Below are 22177 nucleotides of genomic sequence, written 5' to 3'. Positions count from 1 at the left end.
ACGTATATCTTGTTTTCTCTCGTATTTGTTTGAAAACAACAAATGTGGTTGGATCAGATAAGTGTCCTTGATCTTCGGTAAGGACTCCAAGAACCCCCAGCATACATATTCAGTTGTCTCTGCTATTTGTGGGCCAATTTGGGCGCGCGACGGCTTCCTGTGATCGAATAAATGCCACTGATTTTATGGAGTCCTTATCAAGGATCAAGGACATTTTCCCCAATCAAAATATTTAGTTTTTCCCGCTATTCGTGAACCGATCTGGGCGTGCCGCGCCTTTTTGTAATGGGGATATATTCCCCCCTACAGAAATCAGAAAGGATGATATTTCAATAGTTTTATTCTTCAAAACTTAGCTTAGTTAAAACAATACAATAAACATACAGGTTTGTATTTGTATCTACCATCTAAATAAATGAACGCGTTTATCCTTAAACCTATCAACAACGATATCTATCTAGAGTCTAGTAGCCAGCGTAGCCTCTCCCTTGGTTGCCATAGTCAAGGTCCTTGTTGTCGATGGCCAGGTCGAAGGATGACGATGGCTTGTTACGATCGGATCTTGCAAGCACCCCTTGCTTCTTCTCTCCTGCTGGGATACGATTCTGTCATCTTGGGATCGTGGCGCCTGGAGTGGACAGCCGTCAACGAGAGCAAGACCAGACGGGTGAAGCCCCTGATAAACGATGGTGGGCATAACGGTGTAAGCGGGAACTCATCCCTGATCACTGAAGGGGGCGACCTGCAAGATTTGAGATACGTAAGTGAATCAGTATATAATTGTGGACATATGTAAAAATATTTCTTCCTTCACAGAGGAATTATGTACCCTACTCTTCGCCAAAAACCGATTCGTATCCGATTGCCCGCCGCCATACGGAGTACTATCCAAGCATTACCTAGGCGTACTCGACACAGACCGAGACCTATCCCCACCAGACAGAATCGTATCCCAGCAGGACAGAAGCGACATGGCCATCGACAATATGGACAATATGACTATAGCAACCAAGCGATTGGCTACGCGAGCTACCAGATTCTAGATAGATATCGCTGTTATTAGGTTTAAGATAGATACAAATGTTTTCCACTTGCTCATTTATATATAAAAATCTCAGTTTTGATGAATAAAATTATTGCAAAATGATTCATGCAAAGACTCGGGGAAATATGACTGGCTTGGGTTGTTTGAGTCCTTACCACAGGATCAAGGATAGCACCTACCGATCTGGCCCAATTTGTCAGAGATACAGCCTTCCGAAGATTCGGATATTCATATCTTTAAGATACTGCGCTTTTCTGTACGCTATATCTCTGCAATACGGCAGCCGATCGGGGCGTGGCATGCCGTTTCGTTATCGGCAGAGTCCTGCCAATCGACTGTCATCAGCAAAAAGGATTTGGCCTAATTTGTCAGAGATATAGCCTTCCGAAGATTCGGATATTCATATCTTTAAGATACTGGCTTTTTCTGTACGCTATATCTCTGCAATACGGCAGCCGATCGGGGCGTGGCATGCCGTTTCGTGATCGTCAGAGTCCTGCCAATCGACTGCCATCAGCAAAAAGGATCTGGCCTAATTTGTCAGAGATATAGCCTTCCGAAGATTCGGATATTGATATCTTTAAGATACTGGGTTTTCTGTACGCTATATCTCTGCAATACGGCAGCCGATCGGGGCGTGGCATGCCGTTTCGTGATCGTCAGAGTCCTGCCAATCGACTGCCATCAGCAAAAAGGATCTGGCCTAATTTGTCAGAGATATAGCCTTCCGAAGATTCGGATATTGATATCTTTAAGATACTGGGTTTTCTGTACGCTATATCTCTGCAATACGGCAGCCGATCGGGGCGTGGCATGCCGTTTCGTGATCGTCAGAGTCCTGCCAATCGACTGCCATCAGCAAAAAGGATCTGGCCTAATTTGTCAGAGATATAGCCTTCCGAAGATTCGGATATTCATATCTTTAAGATACTGGCTTTTTCTGTACGCTATATCTCTGCAATACGGCAGCCGATCGGGGCGTGGCATGCCGTTTCGTGATCGTCAGAGTCCTGCCAATCGACTGCCATCAGCAAAAAGGATTTGGCCCAATTTGTCAGAGATACAGCCTTCCGAAGATTCGGATATTGATATCTTTAAGATACTGGCTTTTTCTGTACGCTATATCTCTGCAATACGGCAGCCGATCGGGAAGCGGCATGCCATTTCGTGATCGGCAGAGTCCTGCCAATCCACTGTCATCAGCAAAAAGCATCTGGCCTAATTTGTCAGAGATATAGCCTTCCGAAGATTCGGATATTCATATCTTTAAGATACTGGCTTTTTCTGTACGCTATATCTCTGCAATACGGCAGCCGATCGGGGCGTGGCATGCCGTTTCGTGATCGGCAGAGTCCTGCCAATCGACTGTCATCAGAAAAAAGGACATTCACTTTTTCACGATTTTCGCAAAAAATCATGATGTAACCATCATTAAATTTTCAAAAAATCGGCCTCATTTTCGAAGTCGAGATTTTGATGCCGATCGATAGTCTGGATCCCCACGGTCCTGGGAATGTAGGTCCCTCACCGATCTGGCCCTATTTGTCAGAGTTATAGCCTTCCGAAGATTCGGATATTGATATCTTTAAGATACTGGGTTTTCTGTACGTTATATCTCTGCAATACGGCAGCCGATCGGGAAGCGGCATGCCATTTCGTGATCGGCAGAGTCCTGCCAATCCACTGTCATCAGCAAAAAGGATCTGGCCTAATTTGTCAGAGATATAGCCTTCCGAAGATTCGGATATTCATATCTTTAAGATACTGGGTTTTCTGTACGCTATATCTCTGCAATACGGCAGCCGATCGGGGCGTGGCATGCCGTTTCGTGATCGTCAGAGTCCTGCCAATCGACTGCCATCAGCAAAAAGGATCTGGCCTAATTTGTCAGAGATATAGCCTTCCGAAGATTCGGATATTGATATCTTTAAGATACTGGGTTTTCTGTACGCTATATCTCTGCAATACGGCAGCCGATCGGGGCGTGGCATGCCGTTTCGTGATCGGCAGAGTCCTGCCAATCGACTGCCATCAGAAAAAAGGACATTCACTTTTTCACGATTTTCGCAAAAAATCATGATGTAACCATCATTAAATTTTCAAAAAATCGGCCTCATTTTCGAAGTCGAGATTTTGATGCCGATCGATATTCTGGATCCCCACGGTCCTGGGAATGTAGGTTCCTCACCGATCTGGCCCTATTTGTCAGAGATACAGCCTTCCGAAGTTTCGGATATTGATATCTTTAAGATACTGGGTTTTCTGTACGCTATATCTCTGCAATACGGCAGCCGATCGGGGCGTGGCATGCCGTTTCGTGATCGGCAGAGTCCTGCCAATCCACTGTCATCAGCTAAAAGGATCTGGCCTAATTTGTCAGAGATATAGCCTTCCGAAGATTCGGATATTCATATCTTTAAGATACTGGCTTTTTCTGTACGCTATATCTCTGCAATACGGCAGCCGATCGGGGCGTGGCATGCCGTTTCGTGATCGGCAGAGTCCTGCCAATCCACTGTCATCAGCAAAAAGGATCTGGCCTAATTTGTCAGAGATATAGCCTTCCGAAGATTCGGATATTGATATCTTTAAGATACTGGCTTTTTCTGTACGCTATATCTCTGCAATACGGCAGCCGATCGGGAAGCGGCATGCCATTTCGTGATCGGCAGAGTCCTGCCAATCCACTGTCATCAGCAAAAAGGATCTGGCCTAATTTGTCAGAGATATAGCCTTCCGAAGATTCGGATATTCATATCTTTAAGATACTGGCTTTTTCTGTACGCTATATCTCTGCAATACGGCAGCCGATCGGGGCGTGGCATGCCGTTTCGTGATCGGCAGAGTCCTGCCAATCGACTGTCATCAGAAAAAAGGACATTCACTTTTTCACGATTTTCGCAAAAAATCATGATGTAACCATCATTAAATTTTCAAAAAATCGGCCTCATTTTCGAAGTCGAGATTTTGATGCCGATCGACAGTCTGGATCCTCGCGATCCTGGGGCAGCTTGTCCCTCACCGATCTGGCCCTTTTTGTCAGAGATATAGCCATCCGAAGATTCGGATATTGATATCTTTAAGATACTGGGTTTTCTGTACGCTATATCTCTGCAATACGGCAGCCGATCGGGGCGTGGCATGCCGTTTCGTGATCGTCAGAGTCCTGCCAATCGACTGCCATCAGCAAAAAGGATCTGGCCTAATTTGTCAGAGATATAGCCTTCCGAAGATTCGGATATTCATATCTTTAAGATACTGGCTTTTTCTGTACGCTATATCTCTGCAATACGGCAGCCGATCGGGGCGTGGCATGCCGTTTCGTGATCGTCAGAGTCCTGCCAATCGACTGCCATCAGCAAAAAGGATCTGGCCTAATTTGTCAGAGATATAGCCTTCCGAAGATTCGGATATTGATATCTTTAAGATACTGGGTTTTCTGTACGCTATATCTCTGCAATACGGCAGCCGATCGGGGCGTGGCATGCCGTTTCGTGATCGTCAGAGTCCTGCCAATCGACTGCCATCAGCAAAAAGGATCTGGCCTAATTTGTCAGAGATATAGCCTTCCGAAGATTCGGATATTCATATCTTTAAGATACTGGCTTTTTCTGTACGCTATATCTCTGCAATACGGCAGCCGATCGGGGCGTGGCATGCCGTTTCGTGATCGGCAGAGTCCTGCCAATCCACTGTCATCAGCAAAAAGGATCTGGCCTAATTTGTCAGAGATATAGCCTTCCGAAGATTCGGATATTGATATCTTTAAGATACTGGCTTTTTCTGTACGCTATATCTCTGCAATACGGCAGCCGATCGGGGCGTGGCATGCCGTTTCGTGATCGTCAGAGTCCTGCCAATCGACTGCCATCAGCAAAAAGGATCTGGCCTAATTTGTCAGAGATATAGCCTTCCGAAGATTCGGATATTGATATCTTTAAGATACTGGGTTTTCTGTACGCTATATCTCTGCAATACGGCAGCCGATCGGGGCGTGGCATGCCGTTTCGTGATCGTCAGAGTCCTGCCAATCGACTGCCATCAGCAAAAAGGATCTGGCCTAATTTGTCAGAGATATAGCCTTCCGAAGATTCGGATATTCATATCTTTAAGATACTGGCTTTTTCTGTACGCTATATCTCTGCAATACGGCAGCCGATCGGGGCGTGGCATGCCGTTTCGTGATCGGCAGAGTCCTGCCAATCCACTGTCATCAGCAAAAAGGATCTGGCCTAATTTGTCAGAGATATAGCCTTCCGAAGATTCGGATATTGATATCTTTAAGATACTGGCTTTTTCTGTACGCTATATCTCTGCAATACGGCAGCCGATCGGGAAGCGGCATGCCATTTCGTGATCGGCAGAGTCCTGCCAATCCACTGTCATCAGCAAAAAGGATCTGGCCTAATTTGTCAGAGATATAGCCTTCCGAAGATTCGGATATTCATATCTTTAAGATACTGGCTTTTTCTGTACGCTATATCTCTGCAATACGGCAGCCGATCGGGGCGTGGCATGCCGTTTCGTGATCGGCAGAGTCCTGCCAATCGACTGTCATCAGAAAAAAGGACATTCACTTTTTCACGATTTTCGCAAAAAATCATGATGTAACCATCATTAAATTTTCAAAAAATCGGCCTCATTTTCGAAGTCGAGATTTTGATGCCGATCGACAGTCTGGATCCTCGCGATCCTGGGGCAGCTTGTCCCTCACCGATCTGGCCCTTTTTGTCAGAGATATAGCCATCCGAAGATTCGGATATTGATATCTTTAAGATACTGGGTTTTCTGTACGCTATATCTCTGCAATACGGCAGCCGATCGGGGCGTGGCATGCCGTTTCGTGATCGTCAGAGTCCTGCCAATCGACTGCCATCAGCAAAAAGGATCTGGCCTAATTTGTCAGAGATATAGCCTTCCGAAGATTCGGATATTCATATCTTTAAGATACTGGCTTTTTCTGTACGCTATATCTCTGCAATACGGCAGCCGATCGGGGCGTGGCATGCCGTTTCGTGATCGGCAGAGTCCTGCCAATCCACTGTCATCAGCAAAAAGGATCTGGCCTAATTTGTCAGAGATATAGCCTTCCGAAGATTCGGATATTGATATCTTTAAGATACTGGCTTTTTCTGTACGCTATATCTCTGCAATACGGCAGCCGATCGGGGCGTGGCATGCCGTTTCGTGATCGGCAGAGTCCTGCCAATCCACTGTCATCAGCAAAAAGGATCTGGCCTAACTTGTCAGAGATATAGCCTTCCGAAGATTCGGATATTCATATCTTTAAGATACAGGCTTTTTCTGTACGCTATATCTCTGCAATACGGCAGCCGATCGGGGCGTGGCATGCCGTTTCGTGATCGGCAGAGTCCTGCCAATCGACTGTCATCAGAAAAAAGGACATTCACTTTTTCACGATTTTCGCAAAAAATCATGATGTAACCATCATTAAATTTTCAAAAAATCGGCCTCATTTTCGAAGTCGAAATTTTGATGCCGATCGATAGTCTGGATCCCCACGGTCCTGGGAATGTAGGTCCCTCACCGATCTGGCCCTATTTGTCAGAGATATAGCCTTCCGAAGATTCGGATATTGATATCTTTAAGATACTGGCTTTTTCTGTACGCTATATCTCTGCAATACGGCAGCCGATCGGGGCGTGGCATGCCGTTTCGTGATCGGCAGAGTCCTGCCAATCGACTGTCATCAGAAAAAAGGACATTCACTTTTTCACGATTTTCGCAAAAAATCATGATGTAACCATCATTAAATTTTCAAAAAATCGGCCTCATTTTCGAAGTCGAGATTTTGATGCCGATCGACAGTCTGGATCCTCGCGATCCTGGGGCAGCTTGTCCCTCACCGATCTGGCCCTTTTTGTCAGAGATATAGCCATCCGAAGATTCGGATATTGATATCTTTAAGATACTGGGTTTTCTGTACGCTATATCTCTGCAATACGGCAGCCGATCGGGGCGTGGCATGCCGTTTCGTGATCGTCAGAGTCCTGCCAATCGACTGCCATCAGCAAAAAGGATCTGGCCTAATTTGTCAGAGATATAGCCTTCCGAAGATTCGGATATTGATATCTTTAAGATACTGGCTTTTTCTGTACGCTATATCTCTGCAATACGGCAGCCGATCGGGGCGTGGCATGCCGTTTCGTGATCGGCAGAGTCCTGCCAATCCACTGTCATCAGCAAAAAGGATCTGGCCTAATTTGTCAGAGATATAGCCTTCCGAAGATTCGGATATTCATATCTTTAAGATACTGGCTTTTTCTGTACGCTATATCTCTGCAATACGGCAGCCGATCGGGGCGTGGCATGCCGTTTCGTGATCGGCAGAGTCCTGCCAATCGACTGTCATCAGAAAAAAGGACATTCACTTTTTCACGATTTTCGCAAAAAATCATGATGTAACCATCATTAAATTTTCAAAAAATCGGCCTCATTTTCGAAGTCGAGATTTTGATGCCGATCGACAGTCTGGATCCTCGCGATCCTGGGGCAGCTTGTCCCTCACCGATCTGGCCCTTTTTGTCAGAGATATAGCCATCCGAAGATTCGGATATTGATATCTTTAAGATACTGGGTTTTCTGTACGCTATATCTCTGCAATACGGCAGCCGATCGGGGCGTGGCATGCCGTTTCGTGATCGGCAGAGTCCTGCCAATCCACTGTCATCAGCAAAAAGGATCTGGCCTAATTTGTCAGAGATATAGCCTTCCGAAGATTCGGATATTCATATCTTTAAGATACTGGCTTTTTCTGTACGCTATATCTCTGCAATACGGCAGCCGATCGGGGCGTGGCAAGCCGTTTCGTGATCGGCAGAGTCCTGCCAATCCACTGTCATCAGCAAAAAGGATCTGGCCTAATTTGTCAGAGATATAGCCTTCCGAAGATTCGGATATTCATATCTTTAAGATACTGGCTTTTTCTGTACGCTATATCTCTGCAATACGGCAGCCGATCGGGGCGTGGCATGCCGTTTCGTGATCGGCAGAGTCCTGCCAATCGACTGTCATCAGAAAAAAGGACATTCACTTTTTCACGATTTTCGCAAAAAATCATGATGTAACCATCATTAAATTTTCAAAAAATCGGCCTCATTTTCGAAGTCGAGATTTTGATGCCGATCGACAGTCTGGATCCTCGCGATCCTGGGGCAGCTTGTCCCTCACCGATCTGGCCCTTTTTGTCAGAGATATAGCCATCCGAAGATTCGGATATTGATATCTTTAAGATACTGGGTTTTCTGTACGCTATATCTCTGCAATACGGCAGCCGATCGGGGCGTGGCATGCCGTTTCGTGATCGGCAGAGTCCTGCCAATCGACTGCCATCAGCAAAAAGGATCTGGCCTAATTTGTCAGAGATATAGCCTTCCGAAGATTCGGATATTCATATCTTTAAGATACTGGCTTTTTCTGTACGCTATATCTCTGCAATACGGCAGCCGATCGGGGCGTGGCATGCCGTTTCGTGATCGGCAGAGTCCTGCCAATCCACTGTCATCAGCAAAAAGGATCTGGCCTAATTTGTCAGAGATATAGCCTTCCGAAGATTCGGATATTGATATCTTTAAGATACTGGCTTTTTCTGTACGCTATATCTCTGCAATACGGCAGCCGATCGGGGCGTGGCATGCCGTTTCGTGATCGGCAGAGTCCTGCCAATCCACTGTCATCAGCAAAAAGGATCTGGCCTAATTTGTCAGAGATATAGCCTTCCGAAGATTCGGATATTCATATCTTTAAGATACTGGCTTTTTCTGTACGCTATATCTCTGCAATACGGCAGCCGATCGGGGCGTGGCATGCCGTTTCGTGATCGGCAGAGTCCTGCCAATCGACTGTCATCAGAAAAAAGGACATTCACTTTTTCACGATTTTCGCAAAAAATCATGATGTAACCATCATTAAATTTTCAAAAAATCGGCCTCATTTTCGAAGTCGAGATTTTGATGCCGATCGACAGTCTGGATCCTCGCGATCCTGGGGCAGCTTGTCCCTCACCGATCTGGCCCTTTTTGTCAGAGATATAGCCATCCGAAGATTCGGATATTGATATCTTTAAGATACTGGGTTTTCTGTACGCTATATCTCTGCAATACGGCAGCCGATCGGGGCGTGACATGCCGTTTTGTGATCGGCAGAGTCCTGCCAATCGACTGCCATCAGCAAAAAGGATCTGGCCTAATTTGTCAGAGATATAGCCTTCCGAAGATTCGGATATTCATATCTTTAAGATACTGGGTTTTCTGTACGCTATATCTCTGCAATACGGCAGCCGATCGGGGCGTGGCATGCCGTTTCGTGATCGGCAGAGTCCTGCCAATCGACTGTCATCAGAAAAAAGGACATTCACTTTTTCACGATTTTCGCAAAAAATCATGATGTAACCATCATTAAATTTTCAAAAAATCGGCCTCATTTTCGAAGTCAAAATTTTGATGCCGATCGATAGTCTGGATCCCCACGGTCCTGGGAATGTAGGTCCCTCACCGATCTGGCCCTATTTGTCAGAGTTATAGCCTTCCGAAGATTCGGATATTGATATCTTTAAGATACTGGGTTTTCTGTACGCTATATCTCTGCAATACGGCAGCCGATCGGGGCGTGACATGCCGTTTTGTGATCGGCAGAGTCCTGCCAATCGACTGCCATCAGAAAAAAGGACATTCACTTTTTCACGATTTTCGCAAAAAATTATGATGTAACTATTCATTAGACAGCTACAGAGCAAACATCTTTCGGAACAGCGACTACTTCTTAGCGGTACATACATATGTACATATGTATGTACATATGTATGTACATACGTACATTCCAATTGGGATGACTTTTCAGGTGAGGCCTGATCATCTTGCATTTTATTTTCTTTTCTTTTATTTTATTTATTTATATGGCATTTGGCGTTCTCCATTTTTTTGTTGCACATTTTAATTAAATGGAAATTTCCGCTGTCTTGAGCACGTTTTCTCATCAACGGCATTAAATGCTATGCAGAATTTTAATTAGGCCCGCGGCACACACCCATAGCCACCCACACAGGGTGTGGCACGGCACGCCAGGCCATGCCAGTGTATATGCAACAGGATTTGTAGCACGATTGCAACTTAGGATGCCAGTGGCGGCGTGGCAGCGGCAGCGGCAGCGGCAACGGCAGGAGTAGGAGTTGGAGTTGCAGCATCACATACAAGCAGACACTTTGAGATTCGGCTTACTGCATGTGGAGCGTGTCCCGTGCTTCGTGCTCCACGCAGAGGAGGATTAAGCCCTGTTTACACTACCGAATGCAAAATGTTAAATAATGATACGCTGAATTGGAGTAGTGAGAGGCAGGAGAGAGGAACAGGGGTAGGCGGAGCGGAACAGTCGCTTGGAAAAGTATGTGGCCGATCGGAGCCGCCATATGCCATGCCACCAACGAATTTGAGGTCGACTTTCGAGTCCAAAATGCAAAGTGGGCCACTAAGCTGACGCGACTCTCCGTCTGTCTGTCTGTCTGTCTGTCCGGCAGTCTGTATGTCTATTTGCCCAAAAAGACACCCCCCGCCCGTAGGAGACGCTGTCGAATCTAGCTTACTTGTGCCACTCACAGTGGCAGTGGCAGTGGCAGTTGCAACAATAAGTAGTTGGGTAAGTACGGTAAGTAAGTTGTTTAATTAAAACAAAGTTTAATTGGCAAAATTTCCACTTTCCACTTGCCTTGTGGAGTGCGGAGTGTGTAGTGTGGAGTGTGGAGTGTGTGCTCTGCTCAAGACAATATCATCATCCTGCCATCCTGCTGTCAGGACACAGATAGTGCCTCTCAATTGGGTAAATGGTGCTGCGACCACAAGTGGAGTTTCTGTCATCATCATCATCATCGTCATCATCATCAGCATCAACATCCACGGACGATGTCAAAAGTGTCTGTCTTGGGTAGGACTTCAGCTTAATTGCAGAACATGAACATGACACATCACTTGATGTCCATTCGAAGGGAGTCGCCTCCCGGTGGTACCTACACTAACAGGACTCTAACAGTTGTAAATATGTCGCACTAATTGAAAATAATCAAATGGCTCCACAGCTCATCCAAGTTAATTGACTGACATTCGTCCAGGTACAGTCGCTTCTGGTACAGGCTGCAACACGATGACGATGGACTTTCAGACTTTCAATAGGCTATAACATTTCAGAAGGATTATGGTTTAGGCTCCCAACAAAACAAGAGGCGAACAGCAGTCGATGGAAGGCACAGATGACTGTTGCAAACTGGCATTGGATCTCGTTTTGGATGGATACCACAAATATGCCGCACATATTTCTTCATTTAATACCGCGGCAAAAACAAACCAATAACAAATAGCCATCGAACCTGGAATCACAGCCGCCGCATAGCTGCCATATGGAAAGCTATGCCACAACAAAATGGTGCGGCAAAGGCAAAAGGCAAAAAAAAAAAATAATAATAAAAGTGCGAAACATATTTCTCACATGAACACCACAAAACTATTGAAAATTACTATAAACAGCATCGCCCAAAACGTATGGATGGCCAGGGAACAGCCAAAGCCAACAAAAAATATTTTTTATGATATACATAAGTACGAGTATATCCACGGCACTGCTGACCAATACCAATACCAAAACTACCGCACGACACGACACGATTCGATTCGATTCGATTTATGGGCGTCGATTTGTGGGCAGTTCTTTATGTACATACGTACGTACGTACGGACATATGTGTGTATATATTCCCGCAATATGTGTACACACCCGTATATATTGTTCTGGTTGTTGGCAACACAGCACACAGCACACAACACACAACACACAAAATCAAAATCAAACAAAAAAAAAAAAGAGAAAGGAAAAGGAAAAGCTGAGCGAAAAGTTTTTCCATTAAATCAATGAAGCGCGCAAAATATTCGCACCAAAGCAGAGGCGACGCGACGAAAAGGAGTCGGGAATTGGCCAAATTTTGATTTGCAAGGATTTGCCCGCGGCGGCTGCACAGCACCTCCCTCAGATAAACGTGCACCCAGCCAAAGGGAATGTGCCATAAAAGATCCATTGGAGTCACTTTATTTTAACATCAATTGTGGAAAACCGATATGCCGCTGAAATGTATAAGATCTCTGCTCCCATTTGTCGTTGCACTGGGACTAAAGATATCATTCGAGAGTACCTGAATTATCCTTGCCAACAAATAGTTTTTGCCTCTCCAATATCCAATCCCTTGGATTCGAATTCATTTTGTAGTCATCCGAACTTTGGAGGCGGGGCCTTGGACTATCACCTTTCACCTCCTATCAGCCACCAACCAACAAACCAACGCATTTCAAGTGTCATTCCGTTTGTTATACACACATATTTTTATGCCTGATGACAGCTCAATTTTTTGCCATAGTTTTGGCACTTTTTTCTCCCGTGACAAACAGAAAATGCACAAAAGTTGCAAAACAAAAAACTCCCTCCTCGGCCTCGGGTCAACAAAAAATAGAACAAAAAGCCAATTTCGGCCTGACCAGAGCGGAGTGGTCGCGTGGAGCCGCAGGGAGCCAGCGGCAGGACATATGTCTGTACAAATGTACGAGTGCACTGAAAATGGCGACGCGCGGACAATAAATGGCCACATGACAAAACATACGTTCCGTGTACAAATTTATGTCATAAATTTCTTTTTGAAGGCCCCTCGGACATTCGTTTGGTGGCGCCGAGGTAAGGAATAGAACATATTCCAGGACGTGTGGGGGCTGCAGGAGTACACTATTGTATCATTTGTCCAATGGATCAGACGGTACCATTTCCGTTTTACTTTACTTTACTTTAATGTGATTTTTTTGCCCAAACTTAGAGACACTTTAAACCTCCAGTCGATGCGATGGTCACCACTTGGATAATCTTTGAATAAATGTTTCACAAGGTTCTTGAACCTTTTTGTGCTTTCTGTCATCTCAACAAACCTCCAAAGAGACTGTCGGCAGGTGGCATACTCAGCGGGAATGTACACTGTACACCTAGTTCCAAGTGTGGCTCTGCATTCGGGAAAACTGTGCCCAATGGATGTTACTTAAAAGACGATGTTGTTATGGCGTGGCTTAAGTAGATCTGGGTGTAATCACAAGCCGCATGCCACCCCTTTAGATGGATGGCGACAGTCAAGTGGCCGATGCAACGGCTGTGCTCGGCTCAGAATTTTCCAATCCCACTTGTACCAATTAAGAATAATACTGAATAAATTTGTGTATGATTGGTACTTTGTAGAAGGCCCGGGTACTTACATGCGAGGGGGTCCCATTCGATGACACAGCAAAACAGAAAAAAGAGAAAAGAAAACCAGGCTTGAAGTTTTCTTGTCATTTATTAATATTTTACTTTGTGTGTTTGCTGCCGTACAATATTCATTTGGTTTTCAATTAATTACATTTATTGTATTTGTTGTATGTTTGTTTAAATGTTACTTTTACTTTTACTCTTCCTTTTAATTTACCTCCGCCTGTGCCTGTGACTGTGCCGTGTATCTGCCTCTGCCTTGAATGCCCTACAATTGAACTAGAGAAGAGAGTGCTGCTGCTGCTTCTGCTCCTGCTGCTGGCCTTGTTTTTTTTTTTGTTTTGGTTTCGTTTTGTAGAGCATAAGAAAGTCTTCTTGTAATAGTATGATTTACGTTTTGGTTTTTCTCTCTTTTCGGTTTCTGCTGTTTGCTGTTTGCTGCTTGCTGTTTTCTTAAGTTCGATTTTTTGATTCTGATTTGCATTTGATGAGTATTTGCTGTTGTTGTTAGTGTTTGCTCTTAAGTTGTTCATGCATGCATACGTAGTACCTATAGTTGCTATTGTAGCTGCCTCCGATGTTGTTGCTCTTGTGTTTTGCATATAACAATATTAAAATATTTGAAAAGGGCAAGAACACCCCAACCCGAGCACACAGTGGCAGAGGGCCAGAGGGCCAGAGGGGCAGGGAGTACAGTTGTATGCAGCATACACAAAAGCATATTTCTGCAACTGCAACTGCAACTGCCACTGAAGCCTCCTCCTGTCCTCCCGTCCTCCTGTCTGTGTACCTTCGGTACTGTGTTTGTGGGAGGGGAGCAACATTTCTGGCATTTTCTTGGGTTTTGATTTAATTTCACTTAATTTACTAGAAATTCTTGAGCATTTACCTTGGCCTCTTGTCTTGTTATTGCATCAAGCTGTTCATTTCACTTCACTTGGCCAAGTGCCCCCTCCGCCCCCACCGCTCCGCTCCTCTCCACTCCTCTCCACTCCGCTACGTTCTCGACTAAAGCTTAATTTGTTAGTTAACTGGAAAGCAATCCGCAAACTGAAGTAACTGAACAAGAAGTATAAATACTCGTAGTACTACTACTGTTCGTGTGCCTGGAACTCTTTGAGTTCTGGCCACAATATATGCGCATATGCATACGAGCACAAAGGATTGTTGTTGGTTGTGGTTGGGCGGGGCGGGGCGGGGCAGGCAGTGGGGGACCCTGCACTTAAATTAGTTTAATTTATAGTTAATTAGTTAATATTCTTCTTCATATATAGTTTTCTTTATGCTAGCTTCTCCGTTTGATTTCCTTCTACTCTCATCTCTAGTGCTTTTCCACTTAATGCGATGCTAGAGAAAAAAAAAGTAGAGAAAAGAGAACTTTCCTCATTTTCAATTCACTAAATCTAGCTCCAAAAAAAATGTCTGGTTTTCCAATTACATTTATATATATATGTATATATGTATGTGTGTGTGTGTGTGTGTATGTATTGTATGTGTCTGTGTAGGGTGTATATTCATTCTTACAGATAGTTCTGGGATTTGGTTTGATTTTCCGCCATCTGAAATGGTATTTACGATTATATATTTCGCACTCTAATGGCCATTTGGAGTTCGCTCTGATTCCCCATTTTATTTACATTGAAAACTTGTTTGCTGCTTCCCACTGCACTTCCATTGCCTTTCGCCTTGGATTGCTCTACTTTCAATTGTCATAACTAACCGAACGTTGAACGCATCTTCATGATTATCACTAACCTAGATTCTCTCTCTCTCTCTCTCGTAATCTCTCTTTCCACTTTCTTTAGCTCTGTTTTAGCTCTATTTTATTTGGCTTTCATTTGGTTTTGGGAGGCATACATATTTTCTCTGTTTCTCTTTTAATTTCCCTTTTAATTTTCTTTTTCTTGAGATTCATTGATTCGTTTGATTCACCATCGACATCGCTCATTATCTTATGCTAAGCCTTCTTATTCGTATGATTTCTGGATTCCAAGCTGTATCCTTTTTCCAAGCATTTCTTTGATTCTTTCTAGAATTGAGTTCATGGACTGAAGGTCATTCAGGGGAATGGGAAATACTCAGTGGACACCAAAGGAAGTAAGGAAGAACAATAGTTTTACATGTTTTTTCGGTAAAACATTCCCGATTCGATTTATATAGCTAAATTCTTGCACTCCTTTCGTACCAGTTCCAGTTCCTTTCGTTCCAGACGGTACTGGAATCATTTGCTACCCTTCAGGACTCTTTTGAGCATCTAGCACACGCTCAAGTGGTTCGTGTTGAGGACCACTCCAGCCGCCATGTATCCCCCAATTCCGCCGTTGTTCTGCCGATGCTGCTGCTGCTGCTGCGCCGCCTGCTGCTGGTGTCCATGGTGTCCGTGATGGCTGTGGCCAGCTGCTGCCACCGGCTCCACAACGAGTCCTCCCGCAAGGGCCGCAATGGGGCTGCCCGCCTTGGCCATGGGCAGGGGCACTCCGCCAATGGGGGTGGTGGCCGTGGTCGTCGTCGTTCCGGTGCCGGTTCCAGTGCTCAGGCTGGTGCCGCTGATGTGGGCGCTGATGCCGCTCGGCACACTGGACATGTGCGTGCCACTGGACGTGGCTCCCGAGACGGCTGCCGATACGGAGGCGGAGCCCGAGCCGGCGGCCGCCCCGCCACTGCCACCGGCCGCAGCCGTGCGAGTGAGCTCCTCGTTCGGGATGGAGAAGTGGCGGTACGAGATGTACTCGGGCGGCAGGGCCGCCTGCCGCTTGGCGTTCTCGATGCGCTGCTTCTTGAGCTTCACGTAGCTGAGCACGGAGATCATCACGATGAAAACGATGATGCCCAGGCAGCAGCCCACGATCAGGCCCAGGCGGCGCGTGAGGATCGAGTGGATGAACCCGTTGCTGGACAGCCCGTTCTCGTCGGTGATCAGGCTGGGCGTGGAGTCCAGGGTCTGCACATCGGTGCAGGCCGAGATGTGCGAGTTCTTGAGCACCTCGTGCAGCACATGGTCCGTCACAATGCTGTTCTCCATCAGCGACTCCTGCTGCAGCTGCTGCAACTGCTGCTGCTCGTGGCCGTACGGGGAGTACGACTCCGGCAGGGGCACGGAGACGGCGCCCATGGCCAGCAGGTCCTCGTCCCGCGACGAGTCGTTCGAGTGGAGCCTCTGCAGCGCATTGGCCAGCGGCTCCGAGAGCCAATTACCGCTCCCGATGACGCAGATGTGATACCGCGTGTTGGGGCTCAGTCGCGTCAGTTTCGTGGAGCTGGCCGTCCCGTTCAGCCGCTTTCCGTGTATCTGTGGAATAAATTAAGCAAGTTTTCAAGATTGTTATTGTCATCCGCATCAGCCGCACCCATCTCCATGCCCATACCCATCTCCATACCCATCTCCATACCCATTCCCATCATCGTCATCAGTGGCGTCGATGCCCGCGTGTCGCTTTATTAAAAATCTCCCCTGCGGCCTGTCCTGTATCTCTCGCGTTTGCCATCCCCTGGATCCCCGGATTACAGTGGTCCACAGCGATGGCTTTCAATGCCAATTCTTAGACCACTTATAAATAGTTTTTTTTAGGATATCTTTTAGAAAATTTAATGATATCTGACCAACCATCGGAATATGCCCTATTGCCCCTGGAAATCTGCAAATATTTGCATTACCTCCTGTTGTGAAATGCTTCCCATAATTCGATTGAGATACTTTTTGGTTAAAGGCCCCGAGGCGATGGAACTTTCTGAGCCCTAACCAGACATGAAAGCCTATCGATTGCATTAACCTAAAACACTAGTTTGGCAAGAATGAAGACTTATGGGGCAGCCCAGCTATCCGTATAACTTGATTATACTATTAAAATGTTCATCCTTTGAGGCCGTGGCCGCTCCCACTGTCCCACTGTGCCACTGTGCCGCCATCCGTTCCGTCCGTGTCCTGTTCGGAAAGCCAAAATTAAATTTTGTGTGCAGAAAGTTGTGCACTTTATCGCCAATCGAAGGCCCCACAGGCCCCATGGCCGTGGGCTCCGGCTCTAGTCCTGTCGCTTCCTCCGTGTCCTGCCCTGTGCTGTCCTGTCCGTTGATTAAGCGTTTATTAAAAGAAAATTACGAGGATATCAGGGACACGGGCCCACAGTTCCGGCCATCAAATTACTTTGAAATTTGTCAGTCGGCGATGGGAATGGAAAAGGGAATGGGTATGGGTATGGGGATGGGGATGGGCAACTCAAACTCCACCTCCACCTCCGACTCGAACTAGAACTCACCTCATCCGTGGCCAGGGGGAAACGCTCCCTGTCCCTGTCCCTCTCTCTGTCTCTGTCCCGTTCATGCTCATCACGGTCCCTGTCCCTGTCCCTTTCCCTCTCCTGCTGCTCCTGATGTCGCTCGCGGCCGAAGTCCATGTCCCGGTCAGGGTCCTGCTCCCTGTCATCATTGCCATTGCCATTGGCATCGCCATCCCGTTCGCGGTCGCGTTCACGGTCCGTTGGCCCGGGAACGAGGCCATCACCGGTGGCATGGTAAACAATTTCGAAGCCATTGAGGCCCAAATGGTCGCGACTCTGCCAGGAGACGACCACCGAATATGGCTGGATGTCCTGTATGGCCATTTTCGGTATTAGCGGCGCATCGCAAAACTGCTGCGGCTCCATGCGGCCAAACACCTTGCCACGCAGCTCCGTGGGGTGTTCGCACCTCAGATAATTGATGGCATCGCCGCCGCCGCCGATGCCGATGATGCCGCCGCCGCTGCCGCCACTGGCCGTCGACAGGGACCATTTGCGATGATCCCGTAGCCATTCCCAGAGCTTTTGGGCATCGCAGCTGCAATGCAGTGGATTTTCTGTAACGAAACAAATTGGCCATGACAGCGGTCATTAAAAACGAGTGCGAACCGGCCAGTCAACCCCAGACAGGGCCAGACAGGTCCAGACAGGGCCAGACAGCGCATCAAATGCTCATCCGCTGGACTTTCTAATACAATCGGCATGGGACTTCAAGGTCTGAAGTCTGTCACGGGATTTGCCTTACTCACCCTCCAGCCGTAGGGTCCTCAGATTGGTCTCCAGCGGACGCAACGGATCGAGGGGCACCAGCTCGAAGTAGTTCTTGCGCAGGTCCAGGAGATGCAGCTTGCGGAGGAAGCGAAAGGCGTCGTTCGAGAGGACGGTCATGCGGTTGCCCATGAGGAGCAGCTCGACGAGGCCGTGCAGGTTGCGGAAGGTCTTCTTGGAGACGCGGTCCAGCTGGTTGAAGCTCAGGTCGAGCGTCTGCATCTGGGCGAGGTCGGGGCTGAACTCCTCGAGGTCCTTGAGGGTGTTGTGCGAGATGTTGAGGAGCCGGAGCAGGCGCAGGCCCTGCAGCCGCTCCTTGGGCAGCATCTCCAGCTCGTTGATCCCGATGTCGAGTGTCAGCAGATTGGTGAGCGACCTGAAGGCCCCGGGCGAGATGCGGGTGATGCGATTGTTGACCAAATGCAGGTGCTGCAGCCCCTGGAAGGCCTCAAAGTCCTTGGACGTCAGTATGGAGAGGTTCGTCTGGCAGATGTAGAGCTCCTTGAGGTACGGGTACCGCTCCTCCTTAACCGTATAGATCTTGTTGATCGGATTGCCGGTCAGATTGAGCCAGGACAGGCGCGGTATCGACACATCCGACAGAGCGGAGCTGGGGATCTGAAGGAAGCGATTGCTGGACAGGTCCACGCGCTGCAGATTGATCGAGTGGCGCAGGAAGTTGGCCGGCAGCGAGAGCAGCAGGTTCCCGCTCAGATCGACGCTGTCCAGCTGCGTGAGGTTCACCGCATTGAAGCCGCTCAGCGAGTTGATCCTGTTGTCGCGCAGGACGAGCTGCCGCAGATTGAGCGTGCCCCGCAGCTTGAAGAAGTCGATGGACGTAAGGTGGTTGCGGGCCAGGTCCAGCGTCTCCAGGGTGCTCAGGTTGTAGAGGGCGATGTGGGGGAACTCCACCAGCTGGTTGCGGCACAGGCGCAGCTCCTTGAACACGTTCAACCCGCTGAAGATGTTGCGGTTCATCTGCGTCAGCCGGTTGTCGCACAGGTCGATGCGCACCAGGTTCGTGTTCCGCGAGAAGAGCTGGTCGGGTATGTGTCCGAGGCTGCAGTTGGCCATCGACAGGTGCTGCAGCGAGCGCAGCTTGTCGAACATCCCGGCCATGATGCCGCCCGATGCCGTGCCTCCCATGCCCACGTGGCTGAAGTTGTTGTGCGACAGGTGGAGGCGCCTCAGGCCGGGCACGTCCAGCCGCTGGATGTCGGCGGGGCTCAGCTGGTTGCGCTCTAGGTTCAGCTCGTTGAGGTTCTGCAGCGACTTGAAGGTGTTCTGCTCCAGCTTGCGCAGCGAGGTGTTGGCCAGTTGGAGCGTGGCCAGGGGCAGCTCGTCCAGGAAGACGTCGCGCGTCAGCTGCACCAGGGGATTGTGCGATAGGTCGAGGGACTTGAGCTGCTTCAGCCGGTTGAAGGCATAGCCCTCGATGGCCTCGATCCAGTTGTGGGCGAGCGAGAGCTCCTCCAGGCTCTGCAGCGGGGCGAAGTAGTCGCGGCGCAGCTGCTTCAGCTGGTTGCCGCTCAGGTCGAGGAACTTCAGCTGCGCGAGGCTGGCGAAGGTGTCCTTCTCGATGTCCCGGATGCGGTTGTCGCTCAGGTAGAGCCGCCCCAGCAGCGGCGTGTCCACGAAGAAGGAGCGCTCCACCTTGGTCAGCTGGTTGTCGCGCAGCCACATGATCTGGATGCGCTGCTGCTGGCGGAAGGTGCGCTGGTGCACCTTGTGCAGGTAGTTCGCCTCCAGCTGGATGGAGAGCAGCGAGGAGTTCTGCTCGGGGAAGATGTCCTCGAGCACCGTCAGCTGGTTGTCCTGCAGGTTGATGTGCTGCATGCTGGTCAGCGTGTGGAAGGCCCCCGGCTCGATGTCCTCGATGTTGTTCTTCTGGATGTGCAGCTCCTGGAGCGACGGCAGCGGCTCGAAGACGCCCTTGCGCACCCGCCGGATGCGATTGTTGTGCAGCCGCACCTCCCGCAGCTGCTCCAGCTTGCGGAACATCCCGATCTCGAGGTCCTGGATCTCGTTGTTGTCCAGCGACAGCGAGGAGAGCCGCACGCACTTGTCGAACAGCGTCACGGGCACCAGCGGAATGAAGTTCGAGCGCAGATACAGGTGGTCCAGATTGGAGAGCGTGCTGAACACGTTCGGATCGATGTGGGCGATGGCGTTCGCCTCCAGGTAGATCACGTCGACGTTCGTCGAGTTGGTGAACGCGTCTGCCGGCAGCTCCAGGATGTTGTTCTCCGAGAGGAAGACCTCCCGCAGCTGCGGCAGGTTCGAGAAGACCCCACTGATCGCATGGATGTGGTTGTGGCTGAGGTCGACCGTCTGCAGGCGCTTGTTCCGATCGAACACCTTCGGATCGAGGGCGATGATGCGGTTGTGCGACATGTCCAGCGACATCAGCTCCTTGAGGCTCTTGAACGCCTCCGGCTGCACAAGCTCGATCTGGTTGGCGTAGAAGGAGAGCGTCTTGAGCTGCGGAAAGGCCCGGAAGCAGTCGTGCACGATCTCCCCGAACTGGTTCGAGCTGAGGTCCAGGAAGATCAGCGACGGCAGCTGCAGGGCGGCCGCCGCCACCGCCGCCGCGGCCGCGGAGGCGTTGTTCGTCACCAGCTGAATGTCGCCGTAGAAGCTCGCGATGCGGTTGCTCGACAGCCGGAGGACGCGCAGGTGGTCCAGCTTCCGCAGCGCCATCATCGGGAAGGTGCGCAGCCCGTTCTCGGACACGTCGATCTCCTGCAGGCACTCCTCGAGGCCGGCGAACGCGTGCTCCGGCATGCCCTGCAGCCGATTGCCCTTGAGGTTCAGCTTCGTGATCCGCAGCCCATAGAAGCTGTAGTCCTCGATCCGCACGATCTCGTTGTAGTCAAAGTCCAGGGCAGTCAGCTTCTGCATCGAGCTGAGGGCCCGCGACGGCATCTGCAACGCAAAAAGCAACACAATTATTATTGGGCTGGGGCCATGGTCGGGCGGCTGCCCTCGGGGGCACACCCGTCCGAAATTAAATGAAACAAATGTCATCGACATATAATCAAGCGAAGAAGCACTGCACTCGTATAAAAAGGGTACGGCTATAATTAATCAACACGAGCCAACAGAGCGGCTTGCGGAATGTTCGCGTCAAGTGTCATGGCGACGCTTCCGCCTTGGCCATTCGCAATGCTCGCAGGAACGAGCATTTGCCATTCGCGCGGGGTGAACCGATTACCGATTTTAAGAACAGCTGATTGTCTTCTTGTAACTTATTATAAATTCAAAGCTTGAAAGACTCCCATATTTCGAGTCAAGACGCGGACTCAAGAGATCTGCGTGTGTTCCTGCCACACCTCGAGGGCAAGGCCAACAGGAGTCTGCTATTGCTCATTAGAACGGTATGGTCTGACGCGAAACCCTTTCCATTCCTTTTCATTTTTTCTACTACTGATTGATTCTCTTACAGCATGCTTAAGCGCCTGCAGCGGATCCGTGCCTCATCGACTGGACTGGCGTATCGTATCTGTCGCTGGCTGTATTACGTATGCCATCCGACAACACCTTGCAGCTGTGGCACGTGTGTGTTTGCCCTGCTCTGCTTTCGCCGAGCGCTGCCTTTGTGTCGTGCCACTGGATTGTGCCTTTTGTTGCCCGCTAAATCTGTAATTAAAACCCGCCATTGTGCACCAGCAGTCCCATGGGCAGTCCATGCAGCATGCTGTTTAAAAAGCGCGCGCCCCCCCACAGGCGGCCCTCCGGGGCATCCCACCCTTCGCTTGTGGCGCGTGTTTGCTCACCTGTTTCTACCGTTTTACCTGTTTGGCATCGCCGC

At 48.8% G+C, this 22177-nt stretch overlaps 1 protein-coding gene across 3 annotated transcripts in view; it reads right to left on the bottom strand.

Moving 5' to 3' along the window:
- Positions 1-13393: 13393 nt before the first annotated feature.
- The window catches only part of LOC6902283 (chaoptin), a 180475-nt gene continuing 171691 nt past the window's right edge, over positions 13394-22177 (bottom strand). For all 3 annotated transcript variants that reach the window (XM_033385612.1, XM_033385611.1, XM_015185874.2), the window contains 3 exons: positions 18348-21291; positions 17578-18155; positions 13394-16613 (listed from right to left, as the gene is read on the bottom strand). In XM_033385612.1, coding sequence (XP_033241503.1) covers positions 15579-16613; positions 17578-18155; positions 18348-21291 — 4557 coding nt within the window. In that variant the 3' untranslated portion in view covers positions 13394-15578. The remainder of the gene's footprint in view (positions 16614-17577; positions 18156-18347; positions 21292-22177) is intronic.

Source organism: Drosophila pseudoobscura, chromosome X, assembly GCF_009870125.1.
Source record: "Drosophila pseudoobscura strain MV-25-SWS-2005 chromosome X, UCI_Dpse_MV25, whole genome shotgun sequence".
Classification (NCBI taxonomy): domain Eukaryota; kingdom Metazoa; phylum Arthropoda; class Insecta; order Diptera; family Drosophilidae; genus Drosophila; species Drosophila pseudoobscura.
The sequence above is the reverse complement of the archived record's forward strand: the minus strand, read 5'-3'. Positions and strand labels throughout refer to the sequence as shown.